Source organism: Chiroxiphia lanceolata, chromosome 3 (genome assembly GCF_009829145.1).
Source record: "Chiroxiphia lanceolata isolate bChiLan1 chromosome 3, bChiLan1.pri, whole genome shotgun sequence".
Classification (NCBI taxonomy): Eukaryota; Metazoa; Chordata; class Aves; order Passeriformes; family Pipridae; genus Chiroxiphia; species Chiroxiphia lanceolata.
In genome coordinates this window covers 105582134-105608984 of record NC_045639.1, presented here as the reverse complement: position 1 = coordinate 105608984, position 26851 = coordinate 105582134, and the positions used below count along the sequence as shown (strand labels likewise).

Genomic DNA, 26851 nt, shown 5'->3' with positions numbered 1-26851 from the left:
AACTCTATAAGACTAAGTGAAGCTCTATGTGTGTTACTGATTAATTACACATGGTTTAGTTAGGCCTTATGTAATCAGCATAGAGACTAAAAGAAGACAGCAACAGTGGAAAAGGGAAGATGGATTGCTTAAAATTTATTGCTATAACTAGCTTTTTGTAGCAAGCACTCGAGAGGCACTGGGGAATCTCTAACCTTAGAGATATTCAGAGCTTGACTAGAAAAGCCCCAAGCAGCCTGATCAAGGACTGAAGTTAGATGTAACTTGAAAGCTGGCTCTGCTCTAAGCAGAGAGGTTCAGATGATCTCCAGAGGTCCCTTACAAACTACATGTTTTTTCTGTGGCTCTATGAAGAAACCAGTTATGTCTATGGAGTATCTAGATTAAAAGTAAAACAGGATTAGGGATCGTATGGACTGAGTTAATTGCCCTGCTAGAATGAAAAGAAGGACGCTGCATCTGAGTGCCTTTGGATGTGTGTGACCTGAATTCAGCAGCCCTGCAGATTTTCAACAAAAGGTTTTGAACTGTCTGGCAGGCAGAACTATTTTCACTGCCCTTTATGAAGAAGATGGATACTAACAGATAAAATTTGATGCAGATTCTTTGTATCTCTGTTTTTGGTGCTCTGTATACAAGTGGCCTTTTTAGCCACTTTTGTTTTGGAATTAAGCTGCAAACAAGGTATTTCAGCTGGAAAATGAGAAGATCTTTGAGGTTGTACAGAGACACAATATACAGAGAATGATACGGTGACAGCGATGGAGCAGTATGATCAAGCAGTGTATCAGGTGATAGGAAGAGAATGTGTCCAAAATATCAAGTCCAATAAACAGCAGTTTTTATTCAAAGTGACAGCTGTCAAATGTGTAGGACAAGGCAGTCAAGCAGTGACTTCATTGCAGTGGACGAAATAAAGGGGTCATGGAGCAGTATGATTCACTCCACAGTTAAATAGGACTGTCTTAAGTTCTTAAATGCCTCTTAAGCCTGTTCTTTTCATATCCCTCAAGATGTAAAATAATTCCTTCTGAAAGCAACAGAAGAGTCTATTACCAACAGAAATCAGAGCTGGTGATTGTGGTATTCAGGTAGCAGTGATAGACCAATGCAGGGAAAAGATGGTGTGGGTTCCTTTCCCAAAAGGTAAAGAGGGGGCTTTGTCTTGTACTTCCCTGTTACTCTCAGCTTTAGACACAATGCTTTCTAGATCTCTCCCAGTAAATCTTCACACACTTTGCATTATAAGTACAACATTTTGGTTGTATTAAGCTTCTTGGAACAGTAATTTTAGTTATATTTCCCAGTTCTGGTCCTGAAAGGAATTTGACATATCCAAAAATTATCTGGAAAGGGGAATGCATAGTTTGCTGATGATATTGACTCATTTAGAGCAGTAAAAAGGAGAACCACATGTGAAGAGCTGTAGAAAGACCTTTTGAGATGCGGCAATAAATTTTAAAACCACTTTGGTCTACAGCAGTATTTTTCTTTCAATTTAGCTCTGTGTGAGGCTACAAGAGAAAAAAATTATTTATAGAAAAGCTTCCTTCTTCTATGAGACCTACTTTGTGTTGGTCATAAAAGAGTTTATAAAGGCAGAAAAAAAAAAGAAAATTGGGAGGAAATATTAAAATACTAGCATCTCAAGAAATGCTATTGAGCTATTAGTAAACTTGTACTAGATAGCTTTTCAGAGAGTCTATGATTTTCAGGACTGTTTTATTCCAGGCCCAGCTTTGAAGGACTAACATATCACTGAATCACTCCAGGACTGTTTCTTGCATACACATGGAAGTTGATCATAACACAGAGTACATTCTGCATGATGTATTTAATTTGTTAATCAGTATGAATACTCTGCTGGGAATATGGAATTAATACATGCAACGCATACAGAGAAACATTAGCTTCCTTTTGATTTAAAGTACATTGGGTAAAGTTGAAATTCTATTTTTGTTATACCAAATAAAATGTTTATTGCCAATAAATAAGCTTATCAGTATTAGTTATTGGGGACAATATGGAATACTCTGGAACAAAGGGAAGGATTGAAGTTTTTATTTAAACTATTTCAAAATTGGAAGGTTACATAAGAAGTATGTACATTAGGGCTGCAGATGAAGCAGTTGTGATAGGAAGTATTGAAAGTATTTTCACACGCATGAATACTTTTAATGATGGTGTTTTTTTGACATGTTAGTAAGATGACCAAAAAGGTAATTGGAAAAATACAGTTTCATAAGGTTAATGACCAATATCCTGTTCATAAGACTAGTATCAAAATGAACCTTTTCCTAATAAAGTAGTAAATTCTCTTTGGAATATTAATTATGACCTTTGATGAATCAATGTTACAAGGTGAGCTACCTTCAGAGCGGAAATTTTAACATTAGAGTGCATGATACAAACATGATGGATTACAACATTCCTTCAGCCTTGAAATTTCACATTCTGAAAAGGCAGTTTTCTTGCAATGAATTCTAAGGACAAGGCTACAGTCATTAAGCTGGCACAGCTAAATTGAGACAAAGGACCTGAGCCAAATAGCACTGTTTCACTTGACAATTCAAGATTGTCAGATTTTAGTGTCTTACTGATCATATTGAGTAGCATAATTGGTTTTGGTGCTGTCTTTGCTGATATTTAACTTAATTTAAAAAAATTTATTCCTGACCTTTCTTTTTAAATATTTTCTAATGATTTCTTTTCTAGTTTTCAACAAAAAGAAAAAAATAAGAAAGGAAATGAGAATTCATTACTGCATCAGTACCCAAAACTTCTTTGATGAATTTGTCAAGAAACTGCTCTACAACCTGCTTCATCAACTTGAAAACATACCTGATAGCTGTGATGGAGATGCAACCAATTCGCAGAAAGTAACAGTTTGAAATTAGCAAAATTCTACAATGAAAGCATAGTTTTTACATCCTATAAAATGTTATTGAACCGAAGAGTGCGGAAAGCAAGTATGTGGTTTTTCTACTCCATTAGCAAAAATATGCTATATTCAATTTGTACTATCAGTAAACAAGTGGTATGAATAAATCTTTTTCATGAGTTGCAAATTGGAAAGTGCAGAGCATGCAGGATATGCTCCAGTGGAATTCTGTCAGTATATGCTGGATACCTAAGTTATATACAGCAAAGTATGCCATGGATGTGGAACAGCTGGGTAGAGTTTAATAAACAGTTTTCATTTATAGCTGTGTAGATGCAAGAAAAGGCAGTTTTCTTTATTTCTCATGTAATTCTCGTTGGTTTAAACTGACTCCTATTTACTTGCAACCCCCTAAGCATATTAAGGGACTGTGTGAGGGCAGGTGAGGGGGGAATATTCTGTTCAGATTATGTTAGAAACAATGGTGAAGCCTACAGCATTTGCACTTCAAAAAAACACAATACTTTGCTTCAGAATTACTTTCTAGATGCTATTCCAGCACAGAGGCGTAGCAAACATAAATGCTGTGGTGAATCTCTCTTACAAGCTTTAAAATCCTATTTCTAGCTTATATTATGACCTTCACTCCATATGGTATTTTAAATCTTTTAAGAGTTGGATATAATCTCATTGATCTCACTTTTTACTGGTTACTTAAAAATAAATAGGAACTGCATCTTGTTAACTAAAGATTGATTCAATTAATAGTATTTTTAAAGTATTAGAAGTAGTTATTTAGCCAGCTTTGCTTATAAAAGCAGAAATATTGAAGAGAAAGCTATTTTTAAGTCTCAGTTCTATACAGTTCCTGTGTGTAGCGTTCACAACTGGGAACAATGGATGTTGGGCTTCAGTGGATTTGTTCCCTGTAGTATGGATGACAAACCTTAAAAAAAAATACATATTTGCAACAACAGGCCCTCAGGATGTTTCTATTTTTATAGTCCATCCGTAACAGTATTACAGTGACCTGCTGGTTTAGAGCAAACTTTGAAACGTTTTAGGCATTTCAGCCGTTGGAGAGGAAATGTCTGTTTCAAAGGCGTGGAGCTGTATGGATACCAGTTATTTTGGGAATAAAGTTCTTGGTTGGATCAGCACTTGCTACTGTGAAAAGAAAGATGAAGGAAGCAACGTGTGTTAAAGTAGTGTGTTAGAGCAGGGGGCACGTAAAAGCAAAACAGACACAACCTTTTGCTCATGCGGGATCTCATACCTTCGGAATTAGGGAATTTCATAAAAAAACACAACCCACTAGTGGAAATAATCGGCGATAGGATGCTTGGGCTCTATCCTGTGACCCACTTTGCTTAGGAAACAAATAGAAGATTTTCCAACCAAACTGCAGCCTCTTGGTGCCTAAATCTCGACTGGTCGCTCTCGCTCGGGGGGTGAGGAGAAGCCACCGGGGCTCTTTTTTTTTCGGGAGAAGGGACACGGGCACCCCCGGGGCAGTGCCACACCTTCACGGCGAGGCGCTGCGGCCGCGGCAGAGGGAGGGGGTTTTCCCGCCTCAACGCCCCTTCCCGCAGGGAGCCCCCTGAGGGCGGCGGGAACGGCGAGAGCCCCGTGAGGGCGGCGGGACGACCCGGCTTCGCTGTTCCCGCTTTCCAGCTGAAGCGGCCCCGCGCCCGTGCTCACGGGAAGGGGGAAGGCTGGGAAGCCCGAGCACCGGGAGGAGACAAGCCCCAGCAGGAGGAGTGGGGGGGGCGGGTTGGCTGCGGGGGATCCACTGTGCCCTGAGGGGTGCTCCGCCGGGAAGAGCCACAGGGCGGGATCGGGGCTCTCGGAGTGGCAGAGGGGAGATACAATCGCTGTGGAAGACTTTAGGGGAAAAGAGGTTATACACACCTAGAGGCGGCCAAGCGGGAAACCACCCCAGGGACAGGACAGAGGGGAACGCCCTCAGGGAGGGACAGAGCAGCCCTGAGGGAGCCGGAAAAGCCACGAGCGTGAGGATTCATCCCCTCCCTGCATTTCACAGGTACAGCCCGCAATCACAGGAGTGTTCCTTGACAAAATGGATTTTTTCTGCACCCTTAAAGAAGTAAACCTCTCAAATTAAGAGTAGTACCTGATTGTTGAATCATGCAGTCCTGGTTAAGAAAATTAATTCTCTTAACTGCATATTTCATGAAAGGTTTTGAACACGTTCCTGTTGGCTCTCAAGACGGTGACTGGCTTGTTCAGAGGCACCAGGCTGTTACAAGGATGATAAATTCTATCAGTTTATAGAATTTAATTTTATTCAAATTGTGTTCTTCATACAAGGCAGATCACGTCTTAAATGAAGCTGCCGAGCGTGGTTAGCTTGGAGAAACATGTACTCAGACATCACCAGCACCAAACACTTAACAACCTAGACTTGTACCTCCAACACTGCAGTCTCTTTGTATACGAAGATAAAACTTGGTATGGTGTTTTGGCATATCTGAGGGCTTTTGATAAACTTTCCTGCAGTTTCACGTTACAAATTATTACACAGTGGAGACAAGACTGGTGATTTCTTTTAACAATTAAAATGTTAACAATTTTACAAGAATCCACTCTCAGATTCAGAGGAGTTCATCAGTGGGCATTATTTTCTTGATATTTGTTCTTAGTATTCATTCTTTTTAGCAAAAATACTGTTTAACAAATGCATAAAAAATGCAATTAATCTCCTTAACTTGTTGACCCATCAAAATTATCACCCACTCTCTTTTTGAAAACATCTGCAACTTTAGTGAACAACTTCTATCTTAAATTCTAGATCTTGGCTTTAAATGTTGTTCAGTGATCCTGCCTTTATCTCAGGTCTGTAATGTATACAGAGCAAATATCCATGTGGTAATGTGTAGATGATAGAATTGATGATCTTGTTTTGTATACAGTTTGCAGATCATTAAGAAGTCGTTTACACCTAAAACTTTAATTTTTCTTAAACTTTTAGGACTGTCTCAGCAAAATCAGAACTTATTTTTGTGAGCATGGAAAGTACATGTTCCAAAAGTTTTTTATCTGCATCATCAGATGAAACTGGGTGGTACCTGTATGCAAAGCGAATTAAAATAGAAAGTGATCAAAAAAACAGAGAGAAAGAGGAACAGCAAAAGGTAGAACGAAGCATACAATGTGGGAACAGGTACCAAACATCACTACATGGACCTCTGTATTTATCAGAAAGGCAAAACCACTGGGAGTTAGAAAACACAGCAAAAAAAACCTGTATGAGAGAGTTTTTCTGTTCTAAAAATTGTAATAATGAAGGATTAGTGTGTAGAGTATCAGAAAATGAACTGTCCACCAAAAAATGGAGTCCTGAAAATGGAGACCAAAACACTACAAAAGATAATATTTCATTGAATGTACATGGACAGCGTCTTGAGACAGAGCTGCTCAGTGTGTCCAGAGCTGCTGACACATGTCAAAATCTACAGGTATTAAACCCACCTCAGGTGCAGCAGAACAACACCACAGAACACAATAATGAAAGAAATGGGGATAAGGGGCTCAAACAAAATTCTTCAGTTACATCCTCAAACAGACACTCCTTTCAGATGGAATTGTTGAGGCAGAAGTCTGTCTCTGATAAAAAGTGGCAACAATACCAGCTTTTGCAAATTCCATTTTTGTGTGGTACCAGTTCCATGTTTTCACACACAAAAAATAAGAAAAATAATTTTCTGAAAAATGCATGTTCTGCAGAAGATAAAAATTTTTCCATTAGCAATAAAGAAAATACTACAGAAGGAGATAATAAAGAAAAAAATAGTTCATTGTATATAATTCCAACATTGAAGCCTTTTAAAAGTATACAACCACTAAAAATCCCTAATTTTCAACTTCCTAGAATTTCAAATAAAATAGATAGTAAAATGTCAGCAACTAACTTCAGGGAGACAGACTGGAAGAATTTTGAAGGCCAACCATCTTTGGTGCAATCTAAACAGATGCATGGTGTGCAAAAAACATCTGAGATAGGGAAAAAAAAATTGCAAAATTATAAAAGCAGTGTCAAAATTTCAACTGTTGATTCTGAATTTAAAGAAAAGAATAACCCACCAACCAACAAACAGGAACACAGAGCTTTGGCAGAAGAAGTATCTGCAATTTATTTCAGAGGTGACAGCACTGACACTGGATGTAATAAAACATTTGATGAAAATGGCTTCAAAGATAAAATGCTGGAGAATTCAGAAGGTGATGATGACCAGAAGTCAAAGATTCTCATTTACATTAGTGCTAAAAATGTTCAGAATGAGAAATGTGTCAGCTGTAATGATCTTTTGCAGAGAATGGGGAGGAAGAGCAGTAATGAGAATGCGGGAACATTTCATATACAGACAAGTATTCCGGTAATAACAGAAGAATTAGGGAAAAATAAGTTAGACCTGCACTGCGTTGTGCGTAATTCCAACAGTGGCATTAGTTTGTATGCAGCAGAATCAAAGCTCTCTGTAAAGGAAATACTTGATTGCCAAAGATATGTAACAAAAAGTATTATATCTGAAAGAAATTGTCCTCACATTATTGTGCAGAATTTTCCAAATAAGGCAGTGAGTTGCAATATATTTAGGGGGAAGGAAACGTTCGAATTAAAGTTTTCATTTCAAAACATGTTGTTTGAGTGGGTCAAGACATGGACTGAGTCTTCACATGAAGATAGGCCCACGTGTCAGGATGACAGTGTTATGCCTTGGCTTCACTGTCATGACACATTAAACGCACGGTGTGATGGACAAGAGTTAGTAAAGAGCACCATAAATAGGAACCACAATGCTAAAATATTCATTTGCTTGCTGCCTGTTATTTCAAAGCATCCGAAGGAGGAGCTACTAAAGACAATTCTTGCTTCCTTTTTCAGCAGCACAGATACTTTATTGCCAGTTGAGGGAAAGTCTATGCAGGTGGAGAAACAGACTTTATGTGGCAGAAGGAATGATCAGTTAAACTCATGTACAGATGATACTTGGAGGCAAACCATAGAGTTTCCTAAAGAAAATTGTACTTATCCAGGCTTTGTAAGTTCTAAATTTGTGGAAAACATTGATTTTGAATTACACAATAAATGCCAGAGGAGATGCTTTTTCAGATCTTTAGGTGAAGAAGAGTACGCTTGCCTACAAAGAGGAGTCCTCTTTCATATCCAAAAGGGCAGATTATGTAACAGAAGGCATGTCAGGAAGCACCAGCTCTTATCCAGAGAGAATGAAGGGTTTGGCACCTATTTGAGGTCGGTCAGTCACAAAAACTGTATGAAAAAGCAAATTTTAGTTGCTAGGTGCCTAATCTTGCTGCAGGGTACTCCTGGTTGTTCCTCACTAGATAAGACATATTTCTGCAATATCACAAAAATACAGTATCTAGTAGGAGCCAATCTTAGATTTCAGAGTTACTTTCCTGCCCGTTCACAACTGAAATTTGAAAAGGTAAATAGCAAATGCACAAATCAGGAAACATTGGTAACTACTGTAAAGAAGGAGACGAAGAAACCAAGCACAATGCTTAATAATTCCTTTCATGTGGGAAGATTTAAAACTTTCCCCTTTGTTATATGTGAGAATAAGAAACACAAAACAACTGAATATAGAAATCGCATAACTTCTGCAAATGAAGTCACTAATGAAGTCACATATACCATGAAAAAATATTTGGGCACTTTTAATTGTATAAATGCTGATGGAGAAGAACACTTTAATTCAAAAGAATTGGAAATAAATTCTCATAATTTTTTTTCTGAAATATCTTCTTCTATTTTTGATACATATGAAAAAATTCCCCTTACTACTGATTCTGAAGAATTTGACCAGATACCAGTTGTAAATCAAAACAGTTCTATCAAAAAAAAATTGTGTGAAGAAAGTGCAGTCATTGGTCCAAAAGAGGTTCCATGTTTGCCTGTTAAATCAAATAATGTCTTAATTCTAACTGAACAGTCAAAAGCAACTACAGAAAAATATAATCCTCTCCTGTCACTGGACAGACAAACAAACAAATATGAATATTATGAAGAATTAGATACTTATAGCCCACATTTAACAAATAAAAAAGAAAAAGTGGAAGACCAAATTACTTATTTAAATTCAGAAAATTTTTTTCCTAGTTCCTCCCATGTTTGTCAGTCTGTCACTTTGCCATTGGATAGCAGCAATTTTGTCGATAAAAGAGTAAGTAACGATGGACACTGCAGGAGCTCCTCAAGTGCAGACAAACTAAATGTGATACAGTATCCATCCAGGGGAAGTCCTGTGATGACAGATACAAACTTGCAATTACAGGCCAAGGGAACAGCACAGTTTTCTTTACAAGGGCATGAGCGGACACACGAGACAGGCAGTTCAGAGCTGGCAACTTTGAAACAGCATCTTGAATATGGAAAAGAACAGGAAGAAAGAAATGATGAACAAATGCATATAACTAATGAAAGTCAATGTGAGACTGTAATGAATGACTTGATTATGTCACATTCAGAAGATGAATCTCAAACATTCATTGCTGCAGAAGAGGAATTAAAAGTGCGTTTATCCATAATGAACAATGGATGTCTTGAAGATGTAAAAGATGAGTATTTACCTTTAGAAAATAAAATCACACATGAATTTGAACTGAAGACAAAATTTGATTCAGTGTTAGAAGAGCTACGTATGTTTCATGAAATTAGTAAAGGAAATGAAAACAATTTATCTAGTTTGGAAACAAATTCATTCGAAAATTATTGGGGATTAAATAATTCTAAAGAGATAGATGAAAACGTGACAAGTGTTTCTCAAAAGAAAATGTGTATTTCTTCTCCAATCTGTGGTACCATAGAGAGGCAAAACATAACAGACAGTGATGGAAGTTTGTTAAATGAAAAGATATTAAATGAAAATAAAGACGAAGAAGTAGCTAAGGAGTATTGTGTTTCAAGACTGCCAAGTGAAGAATTGCATCATTCACCTGTTGCAGAAGGTAAACACATGGGATTATTGGCTATTATGTTAATAAGATAATTTAAATTTTAGGCAATATTTGATTTGCTATAAAGTTGTGGTTTTCAACTCATTTAGTTCCATAGCAACAACTGGGTTTTCATGGAACTGTACAAGGTTTGTCAGACTTGCCTATGAGTAGCCAAATGCAAAAAACCCCACAGTCCTACCACTACCTGCACACTGTGCTGTAGCAGATGTAGCTCAGAATTCACTCAGTCAGTTTTAGGCTTCCTCAAGCCTGTATTAATACACATTCTGTTACAGATTATTAGTTTTGTCTTTGACTTCACCGTAATGAGACTTAAAAACCCTAAAAGATTTCAAAGCTCAGTGAGATGCACATTCACAGAGACAAATGTCTCAGTTAAAACATGATACAGTGTTTACAAGGGAGACAGCTGTTTTCTTAAAATTGATGTCATGGAATCAAGAAGGAGTCATGGAATAGTTTGGGTTGGAAGAGACCTTTACAGGTCATCAAGTCCAACCCCTTGCAATGAGCAGGGGCATCTGCAACTAGATCAGGTTGCTCAGAACCCCATAAAATCTGACCTTGAATATAAGTATATAACTCTATAACTCTATAACTTGAATATGTAACTACAGTTATCTTTGTTCAAAGTTCAGATCCTGCCATTTTTAATTCTTTTATTTTTCCTTAAAGAAGCACAATCCTCACTTCAAACAGTATGTCGGAAATCTGCTTTGTAAACTGTAAGACTCCTAACTGATTAGTGGCACAATCAAGAGGTATTTAAAGAGTAAAGGAAGAACAGCAAGAAGAAAACCAGTTGAATGCTGTACCTTCTTTTACAAACAGCTTCTATGTGATAAGTAAATTATCCAAGCACTTTTCAAACAGCATATTTATCAGATTTTGTGTCTGAAATTCAGTTTGCAGAAGTGATGTGTTCTCTCAGTTGCAAATAAAATCAGGAAGGGATATGCTTTGGTCATATTTGATAAATAACCTGATGAAAGTGCAGCCATCTCAAAATTTTCATCTGAAATCAGTTTCTTAGGGATTAAGCATGAAATTTCTAAAGTGGAGATTGCAGGGTTTTTATGAAGGTAATTAGTGTTTGGGAAGCAACTGGAGAAGTGTCACAAAAAAACCCCAGAGGGAATTCTATTCAGTAGAGTTTTAACAGTACAATTTACTACAAATTACACCTGAGTGCTTTGCTCCAGAGGGTGGAAAGTTAACAGATATTGGGTGAATGGCTCAGTAAGTGATCACTTTTCTGCCTAAACCTGGAATAAGAAGATCCAAGTGGAGCAAATGATACGTCATCGGAGAATTAAAAACTGCATTATTGCATCTCTGCAAAGGAAAACTTCATGAGGTGTAGAATTAGCTTTTGTCAAGCCTCTGAGAGTGAGACTCTGTAGCTTTCTTAATGTTTCCTGTAGTATGTTTTCATCACATCAACAAGAATCACAAATTAATAACTAGATGAAACAAACTTAGTTTTTTGTTAACAGAAGTCAAATAAAATCTTACATGTTGCATTTATGTTTCTGTTTTAAGACTATTTAGGTGCAGCTTATAGAAATCCATACACGTGGAACCCTGCTTTTTTATACTGCACACTTTTTAAGGAACAAAGCTATAATTTACAGAAAGAAGGAGGTAAGAGTAATATTATTCTGTAATTTATGCCACAAATACCAGTACTAATAGTCTTATTTCTCAAACATTTCTATTTGTTTTCTTCCCTTTTTATTTTTTTTGTCTATAGAAATCACATTTGGTTTAACTGTAGGTTACTAGAGAAGTGTCCTGTCTTTGGTTTGGTTCACAGAACAAGTCATGCTGATGAGAATTTTTCTCCTTTGGATAAGGACAAAGATTGGAAAAGAACTTTAATAATGTGGGGTTTCCTTTGTTGCTTGTTTTGGAGCCATTTGGAACAAACATCTTTGGGCCTCCAATCACTGCAATATAGCCAGTATACACTACAAGGAGAACATGTTCTGATATATTTTTTTTGAAGATTTGCAGTTTTGTACACATTGTGGAAGGAAATTCAGAAGGATGTTGTCAAGTGACCTATTAGGATTTCAAAAAACATGCTTTAGGAGTTTTTCCAACATATGTAAACATTTAGTAAAACAAGGTATTAGACTTATTCTGAAATAAAATGCTAAAGCTTTTTCAGGAAAAGGCTAAAGATAAACTTCTGTTTCACTTAGTGAAATAATTTACCATTATTTTCACTTTTATTCCCCACTGCACTTTTTAAAGTGCAGGATTCAGAAAGTTGTTTCCTTCATTCAGGCCATTCTGTGAATGAACGAGACTGAAAATCTTAAAGTTACAGATGACTTCTGGTGTTCTTTTCACCTATAATTTATTGAAGTTATGTCATCTTGTGGTAATATTTCATGTAACAAATGCAAAATATTGCAGCAAATTCTTCTCTATTTTTTCTCTTTGTCCCTGCTCTCTAAGATTTTTTTATTTTGTGACAGATCAATTCTAGTTTCTGACTTATGTGGTAGGTATTGTTATTCCTTAGGGAAAATTCAGACTCCAAAATGCTGTACTGTGCATAGCAGCACAAGGTGGTTGATATTAACATTATCTTGGAAGTTTTGTTCAGATGACATCGAAGCTTTCAAGAGGGAACATTGTTGCTCCTGCAACTAAACTTGGATCATCTTTCCTTTTTTCTTTCCCTGTTGTTTTGGGCTACAGAGCCATGGACAAAGGAAATTAGATGTTTTCTCCATTGCTGTTATGAATATTTCCCTTATATGATTTTCTAATGTTCTCTAAGTTCCCCTCTGAGATTCTCCAGAAACATTTGGGAAGAGGCCTTAGCAATGAGTGACTTTTTTCCTCCTTGATTACTGAGAAGCTGTGCAGGTTTTTAGGGCCATGGCATATTTCTAAGGCATTTTATACCTTATTTCAAGATCTGTGTCAGAATCAACAGAAACCTAATAAGCTTCCAGTAGAAGAAGCTGAAAAAATTGAATGTTCTCCTCATTTTCAGGGAACTGTTTGTCTTTCCTTGGGGAGGTGCATTGGCAGAGACAGTTCCATTTACACTGAACGTTGTCTCAGAGGTTATTCTGAAACAAGGACTGGGTCTGGTTTTGTCAGTGGTAATACTGCATTTACTGTGCTGATAGGAGTTAACATCAGAGGTTTTGCTGATGTGTGACTGCTCCCTCTATTTTCCAGTAGGATTCTGAACCATCACATGTTGTCACAGAAACTGTGAGTGCTTTGGAAAGGAGATGCCTAAGTGGGACAAGAAGCTTTGAACTTCAGCAGTTTTACAATTTAGCAGGACTAACAACCATGCTTTACTGGCTGCATATAAACCCATAACACTTGACTGACTTTTAGTGTGCATGCTGTTCCTCTTCCAGCTGGCTCTTATGAGTCTTAGAAAAGACATGGCAGCACTACTGTTTCATTATTGCCTTAAGAATGGGGCTTTGTGGGTTTTTTTCCTCATCCCATCATTTAAAATTCTTGTAAAGGCTTAGAGAATTTTTTTCTTTGCCTTTAGTAGGATACCAGCCAAATACCTAAGGCTTTGATGAGCTCACTATTTGATGTCCTAGATAATTGCTCAGTGCTTCATCATTTTATAGACCAATGCAAAATAGAACTAGAACAGATATTGAGAAATTTGACATCTTCTTCTCCCAGATGAGTCATTGTCCTAATCTCTAGTTAACAAGGCCATGGTCTTCTGCCCCGGTGAATATATTATTTTATGCAAAGGAGAACAGTTTCTAAAGGATGACTGAATTATGCTCCAGATTAGTAGATCCTTACTAGATTACTAGATCCTATCTCCAGATTACTAGGTCCCTTACCTAATAGAATATGGAACAGAAAACAGATATTCTCCTATCTTGCTTTCTGTAAAAGCAGTGGCACAAGGCAAGACATCACGGTTACTATCACTGGTAGAATGGTGCCTGTCTCTGTAATTTTGATTTTTACACCTAAACCCCTCAAACTAGTGGTGAGTATTAAAGCATACTCCCCTCAGCATGTCCCCTCTACCCTGAAATGTTAACTTGTATCAAATTATATGCCTCTGCCGGTCTCTTAGGAGAGTTATGTAATGTTGGGTTGAGGATCCTTCTAATCAGAAGGAATCTGCCCATCACACAGCTGTTAGCATTTCCTTTTCGGTCCAAAAGGATCTGTTAGGTGCTCTAGAGCTGAACAGAATGAAGGTGGGATAAGATGTAGTAAGGGACTGATTAATTAGTATTGGTTTAATTTACTTATCTTGTCAGTATGTAATTCTTGTGTATATCATACAGAATTCTGGTGCCGCTCTCACTTCTTATTCTTTCTCTTAAATACAGGATGCTTTCTGTCTCATGATGTCATAAGAGTGCAGCCTCTTAAAACATGCAAGGGCCCCATCAGGATTGGGCTGTCAAGAAAAGCTCGGCCCAAGCAGCTCCATCCTTATCTGAAATGACTTATTGGATTCTTTTACCAGTCTTCACATCTGGGATCACTCTGCTTGAAAACTGTCGAAATGTTTTAATGTTAAGTTTTTTTGTTGATACTTTGATCTTCGTGGTTTAAGGGTTTTTAGATATTAATATTACAGTATTTGCTAGTGATTTATTTAGGAATACTCCTGTGAATACTTGATAGCAAAGGGATTTATAATGAATGTTTACTAGTAGAAGTTTTAATGGAAGGATGAAATCCTTTTAAAGTTTATGTAATATTAATAAAATCTTTCATGTATTTTTCATCTATTAAAATATACAGTTAAAATTTTTTGTCACACTCACACATTCTTCGAATCTTCTATGTGTTTATATAGTTTTAAAAACTTAATTAGTATTTTGAAAGAGATTTGTTACAAATATCTAAAGTGATGTAGGAGAGAATTTCAGGAAGCTAAATTTAGATTACTAAAAGGAAGATTATGTTTTAGGCTTCAGAGGTTGTTTCCTCTGAGGAACTTTCAGTTCCATGTACTTGTCATATTAGACAAAGAGTTGGAAAGGAAGAGAGGTATAAATACTGCTGACAGATTGTGTCATTGTGAGGACACTGATTTCATTGCATACAACATGGAGGCAAAATATCAGGACACAAATTCTGGAGATTATATATCTCAAAAAAATGGGGATACTTGGGCTGCTCTGGAGCGTGTAGATCCTGGTTAGGGACATCTGTTAATAACTGCCAACATACTAATATTTTTGTTGTAAAGAATAGGGAGAGTTTCAACTGAATAAAAACACAAAGAAACAAATATGAGTGAAGTCTGAAAAAAAATCACTGAGGTGTCAGAACAAGAATAATCCAAAACCTAATATTCAGAAGAAAGCTTTAAACCTCCTTTGATTGCATTAAGTGTTTTAGAAAGAGCATATTTGACATTGCTGTGCTTGAGAGAGAATTCCAGTATAAAAAGTCTTACAGAACAGTGATAGAATGGTGATAAACCCTGGTACAAATAGTAAGACATGGTTGCAGGTGACACAAGGAAACTGAGAAAGCTGAATTGATAGGGAAATGCATCTGATGATAAGTTGCTCTATAGAATCTATAGCAACAGTGCAAAGTCACTACACAGTTTAATTTCTTTAGCAGTGACCTTGGAATATGTCATATATAATAGTAAACATATCAGTATGCTTATCCTATAAGGATCGAAATGACAAAAGGAAATTCAGTCCACAATATTGCGATAAATAAAATTTTTAAAAAAGGGTTATAATTTGGTTCATAATTCCTGTTATAAGAAATATCAAAAATGTCAGATGAACATTTGTTTCTAGGAAAAGTTGGGTTTAAAATAAGGGTTTCTAAACTGACTTATTTACCACAAGTTTTCCAAGACATGTAGTAAATGGTGTGCACCATTTAAACAATAAAACTTACTAACTTTCTCACTAAAAATTTGATGATGCAAGTATAAAACTGCCCATGCTAATGGAAAGCATATTTCTAGAGGTCACAGGACAAGAAATCATCCTTCCTTTATTAGTATACTTAAGTCATAGAAAAGTTTAAAAGGGCTAAGCAAATGGACAAGTAGAAAACGTGTTCAGAAGCAGCTCTTAGGAGGGCAGGGCCAGTAGTCAACTCCCTTGGGAATATACAAATGAGACAGAGGTATCCAGTCGGGCAGCTGAACAGGAATGGAAGGACTAGACTTTGTTGCACCTTCACCATCAACAGCAGATGTCTCTGCCTCGGAGAGGGTAACTTGGCATTAGAGGTCAGGTCATGTCATGGTGACAGAGTGGAGCAGCTTGAGGACTTGTGCTTCATAGCAACCCCTGAATGTCAGCTGAGGGTCAGTAAAGGGGTGCTGGTTTGTCAGTGCTCTGTAAGAAGTATCTGCTTAAATTTCCCCAGATTGCAGCAGGAAGCAACTGATCACTTTAACTAAGTGCTTTTTAGTATGTACCAGCCCAGAGCAAGGACAGCTGGTCTATAGGCATCTGAATGTCCCACTGGAGTTTTGTCCTCACCGCTGGGCAAACAGTTTCTTGAGTGCTGCCTGACATGAACTGGCCATCAGGAATGACATCTTACCCACAGCTTCTCTCCTATTTGTAAAGGTTGATGTTTACAATAGGAAGGCTCCTTACAGTTTGGGAGTGATACTTCTGAATTTACAACACGTTCTCTGAACTCTTTGGGAAGGCTTCTCTCTGTGTCATTCCCCATCCTATAACTCTGATGGAAAAAGATACCTTTACTCCACAGAGCCATTTTTCCGTATCCTCTTTCTCCATTGGCCTGTGATCATTAATGACATAGGGAATACAATGAAAACATTGCATTTATAATAATTGTGGGGCACTTCTGATGACCATGGCTTGGAAACAGGTGTATTATTTTTGTCCTAGCACAGCTAGGCAATCCCACTATTCAGAGCATGGTGATACCCAGTCTCAACCACCTTAAAAAGCCACTAACCACAGAACTTTACAGATCAGGGCAAGGATGACAACTGGAGCATGTGTCTACCACCACCTTCCATGCCACAGAGTGATATGAGTTTGTAATGTCCAGGGTCAAGGCCTTAAGCGTCCAGTATGGAGGCTTCATAACTGATTCCTAGTTATTAGTCTTCCACAGGAGCCATGGAAATGGCCTTTGTCGTTCTGAAATCAGTTACATCAATAAAAGTCATGTATGGAGATGATATGACCCCACCAAAGGGTATTCGTAATGAATGTTCACATAGGTAATTCTGAAACAAAAGAATAAGCTGTTCCTTGAAATACCTTGGCAATTTTGTTCTGCCTTATACTAAATTTCGGGATGCCTGGAAACTCAGAATAGTCTAAAATCTGCAAGATCTGCAAGAATGAATCCCATGGAAAGATTCCATTAAATGACCTCATAATTGTTTATACACTCAATCATATTTCCAGTGAACAACTTTGCTGTCTAGTAAAAAGATAAGATACAAAAGTTCTGATATGCGATAGGAAATATCTTTAAAATACCCAAGAGTTAGGCAGGAACTGCCTATGTTATATACAATTTTTAGGGTTTTTTAAAAAATGCCTATTTTTAAATCAATGAACTCACGAGTTTTTAAAATATGTTTCTTTATCTGATGCTTTTTTATGAAAATACTACAATGCTCTTGTGTGTAGAAGACAAAGGTACACAGGCTACTTTTTCAGGACAAGAAATAAAGTTTTAATTCACTGAATTTATACTCAGTGGCGAAATTCATTGTGTTTAATTGTGCAAAGTTTGTGCAAAAATGTCCCCAAATATCCTGGAAAATACCCAAACACAAGCACAAAAACCCCCAATCAGTCCAGTAAAAGGACAAGAATTGGAGACCACGCAGACAAACAGAACAGTCCAGCTGAGGTATTATGTAAACTTTATGTCTGCTGCTCATTCAGCTGGAGAGAGCTGCTAACAACATGCCCTCATCTCTTAAATAACAGAGGGAGGGTTGACACTGGGAATGCTGGCTGGCCTTCTGCCAAGTCCAGCTTCCCCAGCCCCCTGTCAGCTGGAAAAGCTCAGGTACCTCCTTATGCCAGGGAGCAGCACAAGAGTGCTCAGCTGTGTGAGGCAGCGATGGGAGCTGGCACCATTCCATGGACTTCGGGAGCTGCGTGGGTATGTGCCAAGTAGAGATCCCACCATATGTCCTTGCAGATCTGATCGAAGCAATGTGTATAGATCTTGAAATTTTTCATTGCAGACACAGTATCTGGTGATGTTTTTTTGAATTAGCTAAGCTTGCTAATGCTGACTGTAACAGAAATGCAGATGTTAAGCATCATTATACTTTAATAATTATGCAGAAAAGCTTAAATATAATTTCTGAATCATTTTGTATCAGCTGCTGGAACAATAGATATAGCTGGGTCTTGTTTAATACAAAAGGATTCAATTACAGCCTACTGAAAGCCTTGAATTCCATTTTATATACCAATACATGTGATTTTTTAATAAATAGTAATTGAATGTATTTTTTTATCTGCCTTTCAAATGACTGGATGCAAAGCTAAAACTGCTCTTCTGAGTGTATTTTGCATAAATGTGGGCAACTCACGAGTGAACAAATGTGAGATTGTTAAAATTCAGTTTTTAACAGCACCTGTATATAGAAGTATAACAATTGTCTCTTTCAGGGAAATGAACTGAGAAGGGTAATGAAGTTCTGTTACTCCTTTTACTGTTGGAAGATAGTTTCTAAACCAGAATAGATGACCAACATTTAAGGGAAGGCTTTGGAGAAAGGGCTGGAGTATATAACAGAAGGTTCTTCATCAAGGAAAATGGTGCCACAGAATTTTGTGAATATACGCTACCAAGAAGCTTCATGAGGTTAAGCATGAGCTCCACTTTTGCTCTTACAGTCCACAACCAGTTTTGATTTTAATGCTTTGCTCCCAGCGTGGACATCCCACCATGTTATTCCCACAGGCCACTGGAGAACACATCTGCTGTTGTCCACTAACCAAGCCACTGAGATCACTTTACCTGCTGTGTTCCTGCTGAGCCATTAGCAGAGTATTTCTAGACAGAGTGTCAGGGAAACTTGAAGTACATTTTGGAAGTATCTAGGAAAATGAAATATTAATTTTGTTCGAAATTATTTCTGTTAAGTATGATTCAAGTGAAAAAGTAAATAACAGCACTGGTTTTGACATTTGTCCATTGATGGCCTGGGTGGTAGATGAAAGGGTGACAACTGTCTTTATGAAACATAGCAATTTAACAAGTTATGGTTAATATAATGAGCAAAATTAGTTTATCATTATGTGATAAGGTAATAAAAATAAAAAAGTGGTCAGTTTATAGAATATATGCTACTATTTGGCATTTGATCTGAGTCAATGCTGTGATAGAAGTGTCAATAGCTAAAAAGAAGTGTGTCCTCCATTATTTAAAATTTTCCCCCACAAGGCCCCTTGAATTATCAAAATATTTTTAGCCAGGAGTCATAATGAAAATTCCATATAAATTATACTCAGTGTATCTACTCAGATAGATCCCTAGACTAATTCTCTGTTAAAGCACTTTCTGTCAAAGCTTAAATATGCAAAAATATGCAAAGATTACCAAAGGAATTTGAAAAGTTTCTGAAAGTGCATCAGTATGGATATATACATACATACATATATATATATATATATATGTACATGTATAACCTACCATGTTTGAAGTATAATCAAACTGTATTCTTATTACCAATGACATTTTGGAGCCTTTAATGGAACATACTGGCAATGATAGATTTCACTAAGTGTAACAGAGGCTATGAGTACATGTGGAAAAATGGGAAACAGATTGAATTGACTTGGGAAATCCCAGTCAATCCAGTAAGAGAGGCCCTAAAGTGACCTGAATTGCCTTTGGGACAGAACTGTCTCTCTCCACTGATTATTGAGAAGACTTAGAGAAAGCTTGTGCCATACTCAGTTTTCTCAAAAGACTGCAAGAGTTGAAAAATCTTTTTTATCTGTTGTTTGTAGCTAAGGGTGAACAGACAGCTGTTTAAAGTGCTTTCCCACATTGAAATTCTATTATTCTAAAGTTTGTATTCCAACAGCATCCAGGACCTCCAGTCACAAACTCACTGTTTACTGCAAAATCTTCCAACAAATGTTTGGTTCCTGTCCCAGAGGTTTTGCAATTCATTTTTTTCAGTCTGTCAATGTACCTTTAGCTATAGCATGTTATTATGATATTTAATGGAGGTAAAATGACAAAAAATGTTTTTAAGGAGAGCAATCTTTGATTTACTTCCACACTGTAGATAAAGCAATCTTTTTCAATTTCAAAATATTTCTGTTTATTTGGAAGAGTATGTTGATGGATCTTCAATTTTATTCTTCGCATCCATTCCAAACATTCCCACCCTTTTTGGAGCAGACTTTTCCTTGAGAAAATGAATGTTTTACATGCCATTTGGGCCAACTCTTTTTGTGCCTTATCCTACATATGAACTTGCTCTTCTTTCTGCCTCATTTTCTTCCGTCTCCATAGCTTCTTTTGCGCTGGAATTTGCTGAGGTTCTGCTGGCACAGTGGAATGCAAATGGAGCTGCACTTTCCCAGGATCAGCCCAAGCTACTGCAAAACTTACCTTCTTGTGCTGGCCAAAGTTCACGTTGTGAACTTACCTTGCTTGTGCCACAGAGGTACATAACTGACCAGATGTGGTGATCTACTGGTCCTGTCCAATATTTTCACTGTGAAAGGGGTTCCTTGGCCATGGGTGGTGCTGGATTGTGTCAGTGTGCCTCCCTCATCATGTTTCTCTAAGCCTATGTTAACACTGGCAGTACCAATTGCTCAGTTTTGAGACTTGTGAGCAGGAATGGTTCTAAAAAACAGTAGTCTTAGAAATCTTCATTTCCCAGGGACCTATGAAGTGTGATAGCCAAGGGAACTTGAACATGGTATTGATTTTGGAGCCTGTGTCATAAGGAGAGTGCTGTGAGAATTAAAATATACCTCTGCTTTTGCTCCCTATGAGATAAGTATTTGTGAATAGTCCTATGCTCATTTTTCTGTATGTATGTTTCTGTATTACATGTATATTTTGTTATTTGGTGGTTTTTTTTTTTAAAAAACCCATGCCATTATCAATATATCTGTAAAAAACCTTTTGGGGTAGGGAAAAAAATAGAAAAATATGTTTTGACAGATTTTCAGAAGAGGACCTCTGCTGACATTTTTCAGAAGAGGATCTTTTTTAAAATAGGGTGATGGCTTGAGTTATGCTTGTATGCCACACTACACTGCTCTTTTTTATCCCATGTATTTAGCATGTTATTGCTTGAAAACAATTATAGGTACAAAGATTGAAGCTGTGAGAAATGAATATCTGGAAAAAAATTACAAGGCTGTTTACCAGACTGAAGGCACAGTGTATGATGTGCTCATCCTTGTGAAAATTCTTCCTTTGTAAGTGCTGCCAAGGTCAATGTCAGCTTGAATCCTTTAATGCATACTGTAAGTGCAAGCCATGCAGATTAGATCTGCCCAGAGCTATTCTTATTTGTTCATCCGGCTTTTAAAAATACATGTTTGTGCTTTTCTATTAAAAAAATCTCCATTAAAAAAATCAGCAGTCCAAGCTTGTATCAGGTCTTTCATTATGCTCATTCTCCACATACTTTTTATTTTGCCCCAGAAATATGTAAAAATTTCCATCTGCACATTGCTGCATGTATTTTCACATTCAATAACAACAGCATAATGTATTTCCTGCATTTTCCAGATAAGTTAATGAAATTAGATTATGCAGGGAATAAAAATATTTCAATGTTAAGACTCGTTATGGGAATCTTAATGTTTACTAAAATGCTGAACTAATAACATTGATCATGGAATTGTATTTGTAATTGCTTTTATCTCTAGAATGAATCTTTACCTGCATGAACTACATCATTAAAGGCACAAAGTAATCTGAAGTACAGCAATATTTCATACAGTCCCATTTATTCAATTAAGGCTCCTATTTTTCTGAAGCTTCCAAGGAAAGTGAAGGGGGAAAAAAGTCCTTTTTTGATATCCTTTTTTAAATTGTGAAGTCAAATGTGAGGTTGTTTGTATATCAACAGATCTTAGGGCCAAATCTGGTAGTATTTTTTTGCATCAAACTGTTTTTCTCTGGCAAAGAAAATATTGGGGAAAAAATCTAATTCAGCCCAATTCCTAGGCATGGTCCTCAAGGATTCCTGGAGGTGCTTGTCTATATGACAGGGAGGTATGTGACACTTCCTAAGCAATCACGAACAGGAGTAGTAGGAGTCAGTCTTTGCACCTAGAATCTACATGCAGAGATTTTGCAGCTTTGCTCTTGGCAGTCTCTTCCAAAGAGCTCAGGAATATCTCTGTAATGGTGGGTGGACACTTTGGGACAACATTGGTGTAGAAATCTGTCATGACTATTAGCAATTTGTTCAGGATAGGGCAAAATTGTGGTATCAGAGATTTTCTATCACCACCAATTATTCTGGACTAGCAAAGGCGTTCACTGGGTTTCAATATTTGGCTTCCCAGTTTGATAAAAATTGATATTGTTTCACCGCCACTAAGACATCTGAAATTCAGGGGGTGACGACCTTACAAATATCCCTTTTGATTCCCTTGCTAGCAAGCAGCTCTCCTGGCTTCACTCTGGAGAAAACTGTGTGTTTTTAAAAGTTTAAACTACTATTTTCTTCTGTTTCCTGCTCACTCATCTATCCTTGCTGTGCCTCTTGCTGCTGCTGCTGCTGGGCTGCTGACAGCTTGTCAAGCTGACCCTGTCATAGCCTGTTGATGTTTCCAGGCTGTTTATTGAGGTGCTGACTTTGGATCCATGGCAAGACACTGGGGCTGTTGTTGGCACGCTTGTCCCACTCTGTACTGCTGCAGTTCTTACTGTTCTCCTGTGAGTTACTGACAATTTATGTCATGCTGGTTCCTTATGAGAAAAATGATCTCTCTTAAGACTGTGCAATGGGTTATTTTTTTTCAGGGGCTGAGCCAAACATGAAAAGTAGTGACTGAATTGAAGGGTTTGGGTTTGTTTTTTTATTTGGTTGCCTTTTTTTTTTTTGTATTTTTTGTTTGTTTGTTCGTGGTTTTTTGGTGGTTTTTGTTTGTTTTTGGTGTTGTTGTTTTTTTTTTTTTTAAGATTTTCTTTGTGTAGTAGATTTTTTTTTTTATTAAGTTTTTTTCATAGCAATGCATGACAGAAAAATAGTCATTCTGGAACAAGGAAACATTTAGCTCAACATCAAGCATAACATTTGTTTCCAGTGTAGATTTTTCTAACAAAAGTAAGAAAAAAGTACACCACTAAATTTTAAGCACCAGTTGCAAAACTGGCCAGGAATATTGCCCTCAGTGAGCAGTCAGGACATTTACACAATGTGTGGGAGGCTTTCATTCAAATCCTCCCTCAAGAAACATCACTTCTTCACCTTCTGCCTGCCTCATGCATGTTCTACATGTCGTACTCTGTGGGTGTATCTTTACTCAATCAGACATTCTACTTTGTATAATTATTTTAATAGGAACTGACAGCTGCTTGTTCTACCTTCTCAATAAGAGTGTGAGCGTGTAACCTGTTACATCATTCTCATCTCCTCCCTCATGAATACTTGCACAAGATGGAAGAAGAAATTGGAACAACTCATGCTAGAAAACATTACAGTCACTGCAGTGGTCACACATTCTGTTCTGAAACTGTTTCTGAGATCCCTATTCTTAAATACACACTGTAAAACTGCTGTTGTTATCTCTGTGTGACCCTGTTGAAAATAATTCCAAATGGTTTTGTTTGTAAATAAAGAAGTTTTTTTTAATTCCTGTGTCACAGAGCTGTGAACTCTGCAGAGAATACGATGACTCCTGGAGCAGGAGCTGTGCATGTACCAAGAGAATTTGTTCTCCATCTCGATCTCAGCTTAGTATCTGTTCCTGAAGGAGGATTAGCCTCTGAGATGATGACATTAGTAATGAGTTGTAACTCTTGAAGAACAAAGTGACTCCTTACTGACAGTTTCATCACTTCAGTTCTTAGATGACTTGAGTTGAAGTATGTGAAACTAAGTATTCAATCTCAGTTTCACTGAAATCCACTTCACGGAGAAATCAAATCCAAGTATATCTACTTAGAAAAGTTATGATTTTGGTGTCATAATAGTACATAACTTTTTGAAAAGCTCACAATAGATTCTTACCTAACTAGAATCTCCAAAAGTTCCTCCTCGTTTCAGTCTGATAGTACAAAAATGAATAAAAGCTTTTAAGCTTAGCTATAACTGAACTGGGGATGTTATTCTGAGCCATCCTATTTCTGCTTGCTCTCATGGTGCTACGGTATTTATTGAGGTCATTTGCCCAAACTGCTTCTCTTGTCAACCCAAACTATGGGAAAAATCTGAGTCTGGCCCATTGTCATGGTCAACACTTGTTCACTGCTCAGATCACAGCTCTCTTATAGCACCATCTCACCCATCCAAATGGGTGAGTAAGGGGACTAAGGGTCAGTTGAACGAATCCCATTATGAAGTATTATTTTTCCTTTCAGTGACAGAAATGACCTCGGAGTTGAATGGTAAGTCCTCTGGTCATGAGGAACCAGAAGTGCAACTCTCCTTTATGCTGCCCCTCTCATGAGCTGAGTGGCCTAGAGAAGTAAAGATCCTCTTTATGAACATATTTAATCCAGCAATATCAGGTGATAAACCACAACATTTGAGATTATGTCTTTATAAAATCATACTAACTGAGTCTATTAGAAGCTTTCTCCCTCAAACTCCCTTCATATTTAATTAATTTAGAAAATTAGCTTCAGCTTCTCTTCTCTCTTCCCTGTATTTCCTACTCTACATTATCATTTTTATCCAAGAGGATGTTATTTTTTCATTTCACTTTTATTGTAAGATTTTTAAATTCCTTTTTTTTCTTTTGCCTGTATCAAATTCCTACGTATCCACAGCTGAATGTGTGTTGTATTTGAACTGGTCTTGTGAAAACTGTAGAAACTCTTATAATTTGAAATGCCATGTCTCAGAAAATTAATTTTATTATGAAGACTTGGATTAAATTGATTTGATTGTTTAGCTCCCTACTGTCAATCTTTTCAACCACTAGTAACCTCTGTCATATTTTAATTTAGTAAACCGATTCTAGAAGAGCTGCCAAATTATGATCCAGGTGAAAGGGGCAGCAAATGCAGTTCCTGCAGCCACACTGTCAGTGTGCACTAGCCACACTGACACATCTTTATAAGCACTTTCAGAGTCTGGATCCTTCCTTTGAAAGTGGGGGACATGGACCATTTTATTTATTTTCTCATTTATTTGTCAGACAGAGCATATATTTGTGCTAATTTCCTGAATCTAATAATCTAAGGCACTTCAGCAGAAAATGTGCTATTCTATAAAGACGAGGAATTCATGATGCCCATTTAATGATCCCCAAATCATTGACAGGGGTTATCTGTACTGATGTCCTCAGTGTCTCATGGAGCATGGCATGCTCATGGAAGCATGCTAAGACGGATAATTTTGGACTTTGCCCTGGCAGTATCGGGCACCTTCCAAGGCCCTGTTCTGAATGATGATCATCCTTCCTTGTGGAGAAACATAAGAAAAAATAATTTCAAACATCACTTTTTACTGATAACCTTTACATAACATTATCTCAGGAACCCACAGCAAGGTGAACTTTCAGAAGATCCACTCTAAGTTGAATTTCTTAGGTTGCTGAATTCCCAGTATTATTTTGTTCCTCATATCAGCTACAGGATTACTGCCATGAGTAATGACGTATGAAAATCATGAGTAACAAGATGATAAAGTTATACAATGTAGATCTGGGAGTTGTACAAGCAATCTGAAAAAGGAAGGAAGGCAAAATAGATACCAGGCAAATAGGATTTCAAAATACTGGCACTTACTAATCTTTTCTGAAGAGTAAAACTCAACATATTTGCACAAACTTCTGAAAAATGTGTACTTTGTGTGAGTGTACTATTTGGCTAAAGAGAGCAGTGTCTCTGTCTGACCGTCAGACTGTGCGTCCTGACTGAGAGCAGATGTGAAGCTGCTTAAACAGTTTGGAATATTATTTGCATAACACTGAAACCCAACAAACAGAGGAATATTCTGCAATTATTAATCTCTTCACAGATCTGCAATCTGCAGAAGTCAGCCACATGAACCCACGTATTTACAATAAGAAAAAACACTGTTTAGCCGATGATGGTAAGTGGTATCATCCAGCGGGTTATTTTACCGAAACTTTCACCTGAGATGTCATAGAGTATTCTTGAATTTAAGGAGAAAATATTGGGTTTTTTCAATTTCATACAGGTTCGAATGGCTTACATGTTATTTTATGGTAAATTAAAAAGCCTGATTTTGTTTTCAGTTATAATACTTTAATGCAATCTAAGTGATAAGAATAAATTTGGGGTTGATCCTGCAAAGTAGTATGAATGTTGTTCTGAGAGGATATGAGAATACACAAATGCCTTGAAAAAGGATCTTGTCAGTACAGTACGTATATATCGTTATTTTGTCTGCAGTACTACCATTCTGCAACTACAGTGTTTCTGCTATTTTTAAACACACAGCGATTTCTTGTAAAATGGCTTTTAAATCCTACACTTTCTCCATGTAGTGCAGGCATATTTATTCCAACTTTAAAGATTTATTTTCTAAAATAAACAAAACGAAACAACCAGAATGGTTTTGCTAGCACAGGGACACAGCTCATCAAAATGTTAATCTGCAAAATTCCTTGGCATTGTTCGACTTTTCTATAAACATGTTTCATTTAAACATGTTTTAAATGCTATTTCTTGATTCAACAACTGATTTGGCTGTTCCTTCCCAATTGTGATTGATGCTATTGATTAGCTTCTCAAGGCCTCTTGAAGTCAGTAGGACACAATTAATTTAGTCTGTGTACTTCGGATCAGAAGTTCTGTAATCAGAATAAC

At 37.1% G+C, this 26851-nt stretch overlaps 1 protein-coding gene across 1 annotated transcript; it reads left to right on the top strand.

Annotated features, from left to right (window-relative positions):
- Nucleotides 1–4479: 4479 nt before the first annotated feature.
- Nucleotides 4480–14668, top strand: RAD51AP2 (RAD51 associated protein 2). The gene is made up of 4 exons (XM_032684318.1): nt 4480–4925; nt 5874–9874; nt 11429–11530; nt 14242–14668. The coding sequence occupies exons 2-4, from the start codon at nt 5911–5913 to the stop codon at nt 14358–14360; spliced, it is 4185 nt and encodes a 1394-aa protein (XP_032540209.1). The 5' UTR covers nt 4480–4925; nt 5874–5910; the 3' UTR covers nt 14361–14668.
- The last annotated feature ends 12183 nt before the right edge of the window (nt 14669–26851 follow it).

What these genes read in the sequence shown, in the direction of transcription:
- RAD51AP2 (XM_032684318.1), top strand. Translation starts at nt 5,911, where the DNA reads ATGGAAAGTACATGTTCCAAAAGTTTTTTATCTGCATCATCAGATGAA. An exon ending in TCATTCACCTGTTGCAGAAG is followed by an intron (nt 9,875 to 11,428) that starts GTAAACACATGG and finishes TTCTGTTTTAAG; the next exon opens with ACTATTTAGGTGCAGCTTAT. An exon ending in TAATTTACAGAAAGAAGGAG is followed by an intron (nt 11,531 to 14,241) that starts GTAAGAGTAATA and finishes TCTTAAATACAG; the next exon opens with GATGCTTTCTGTCTCATGAT.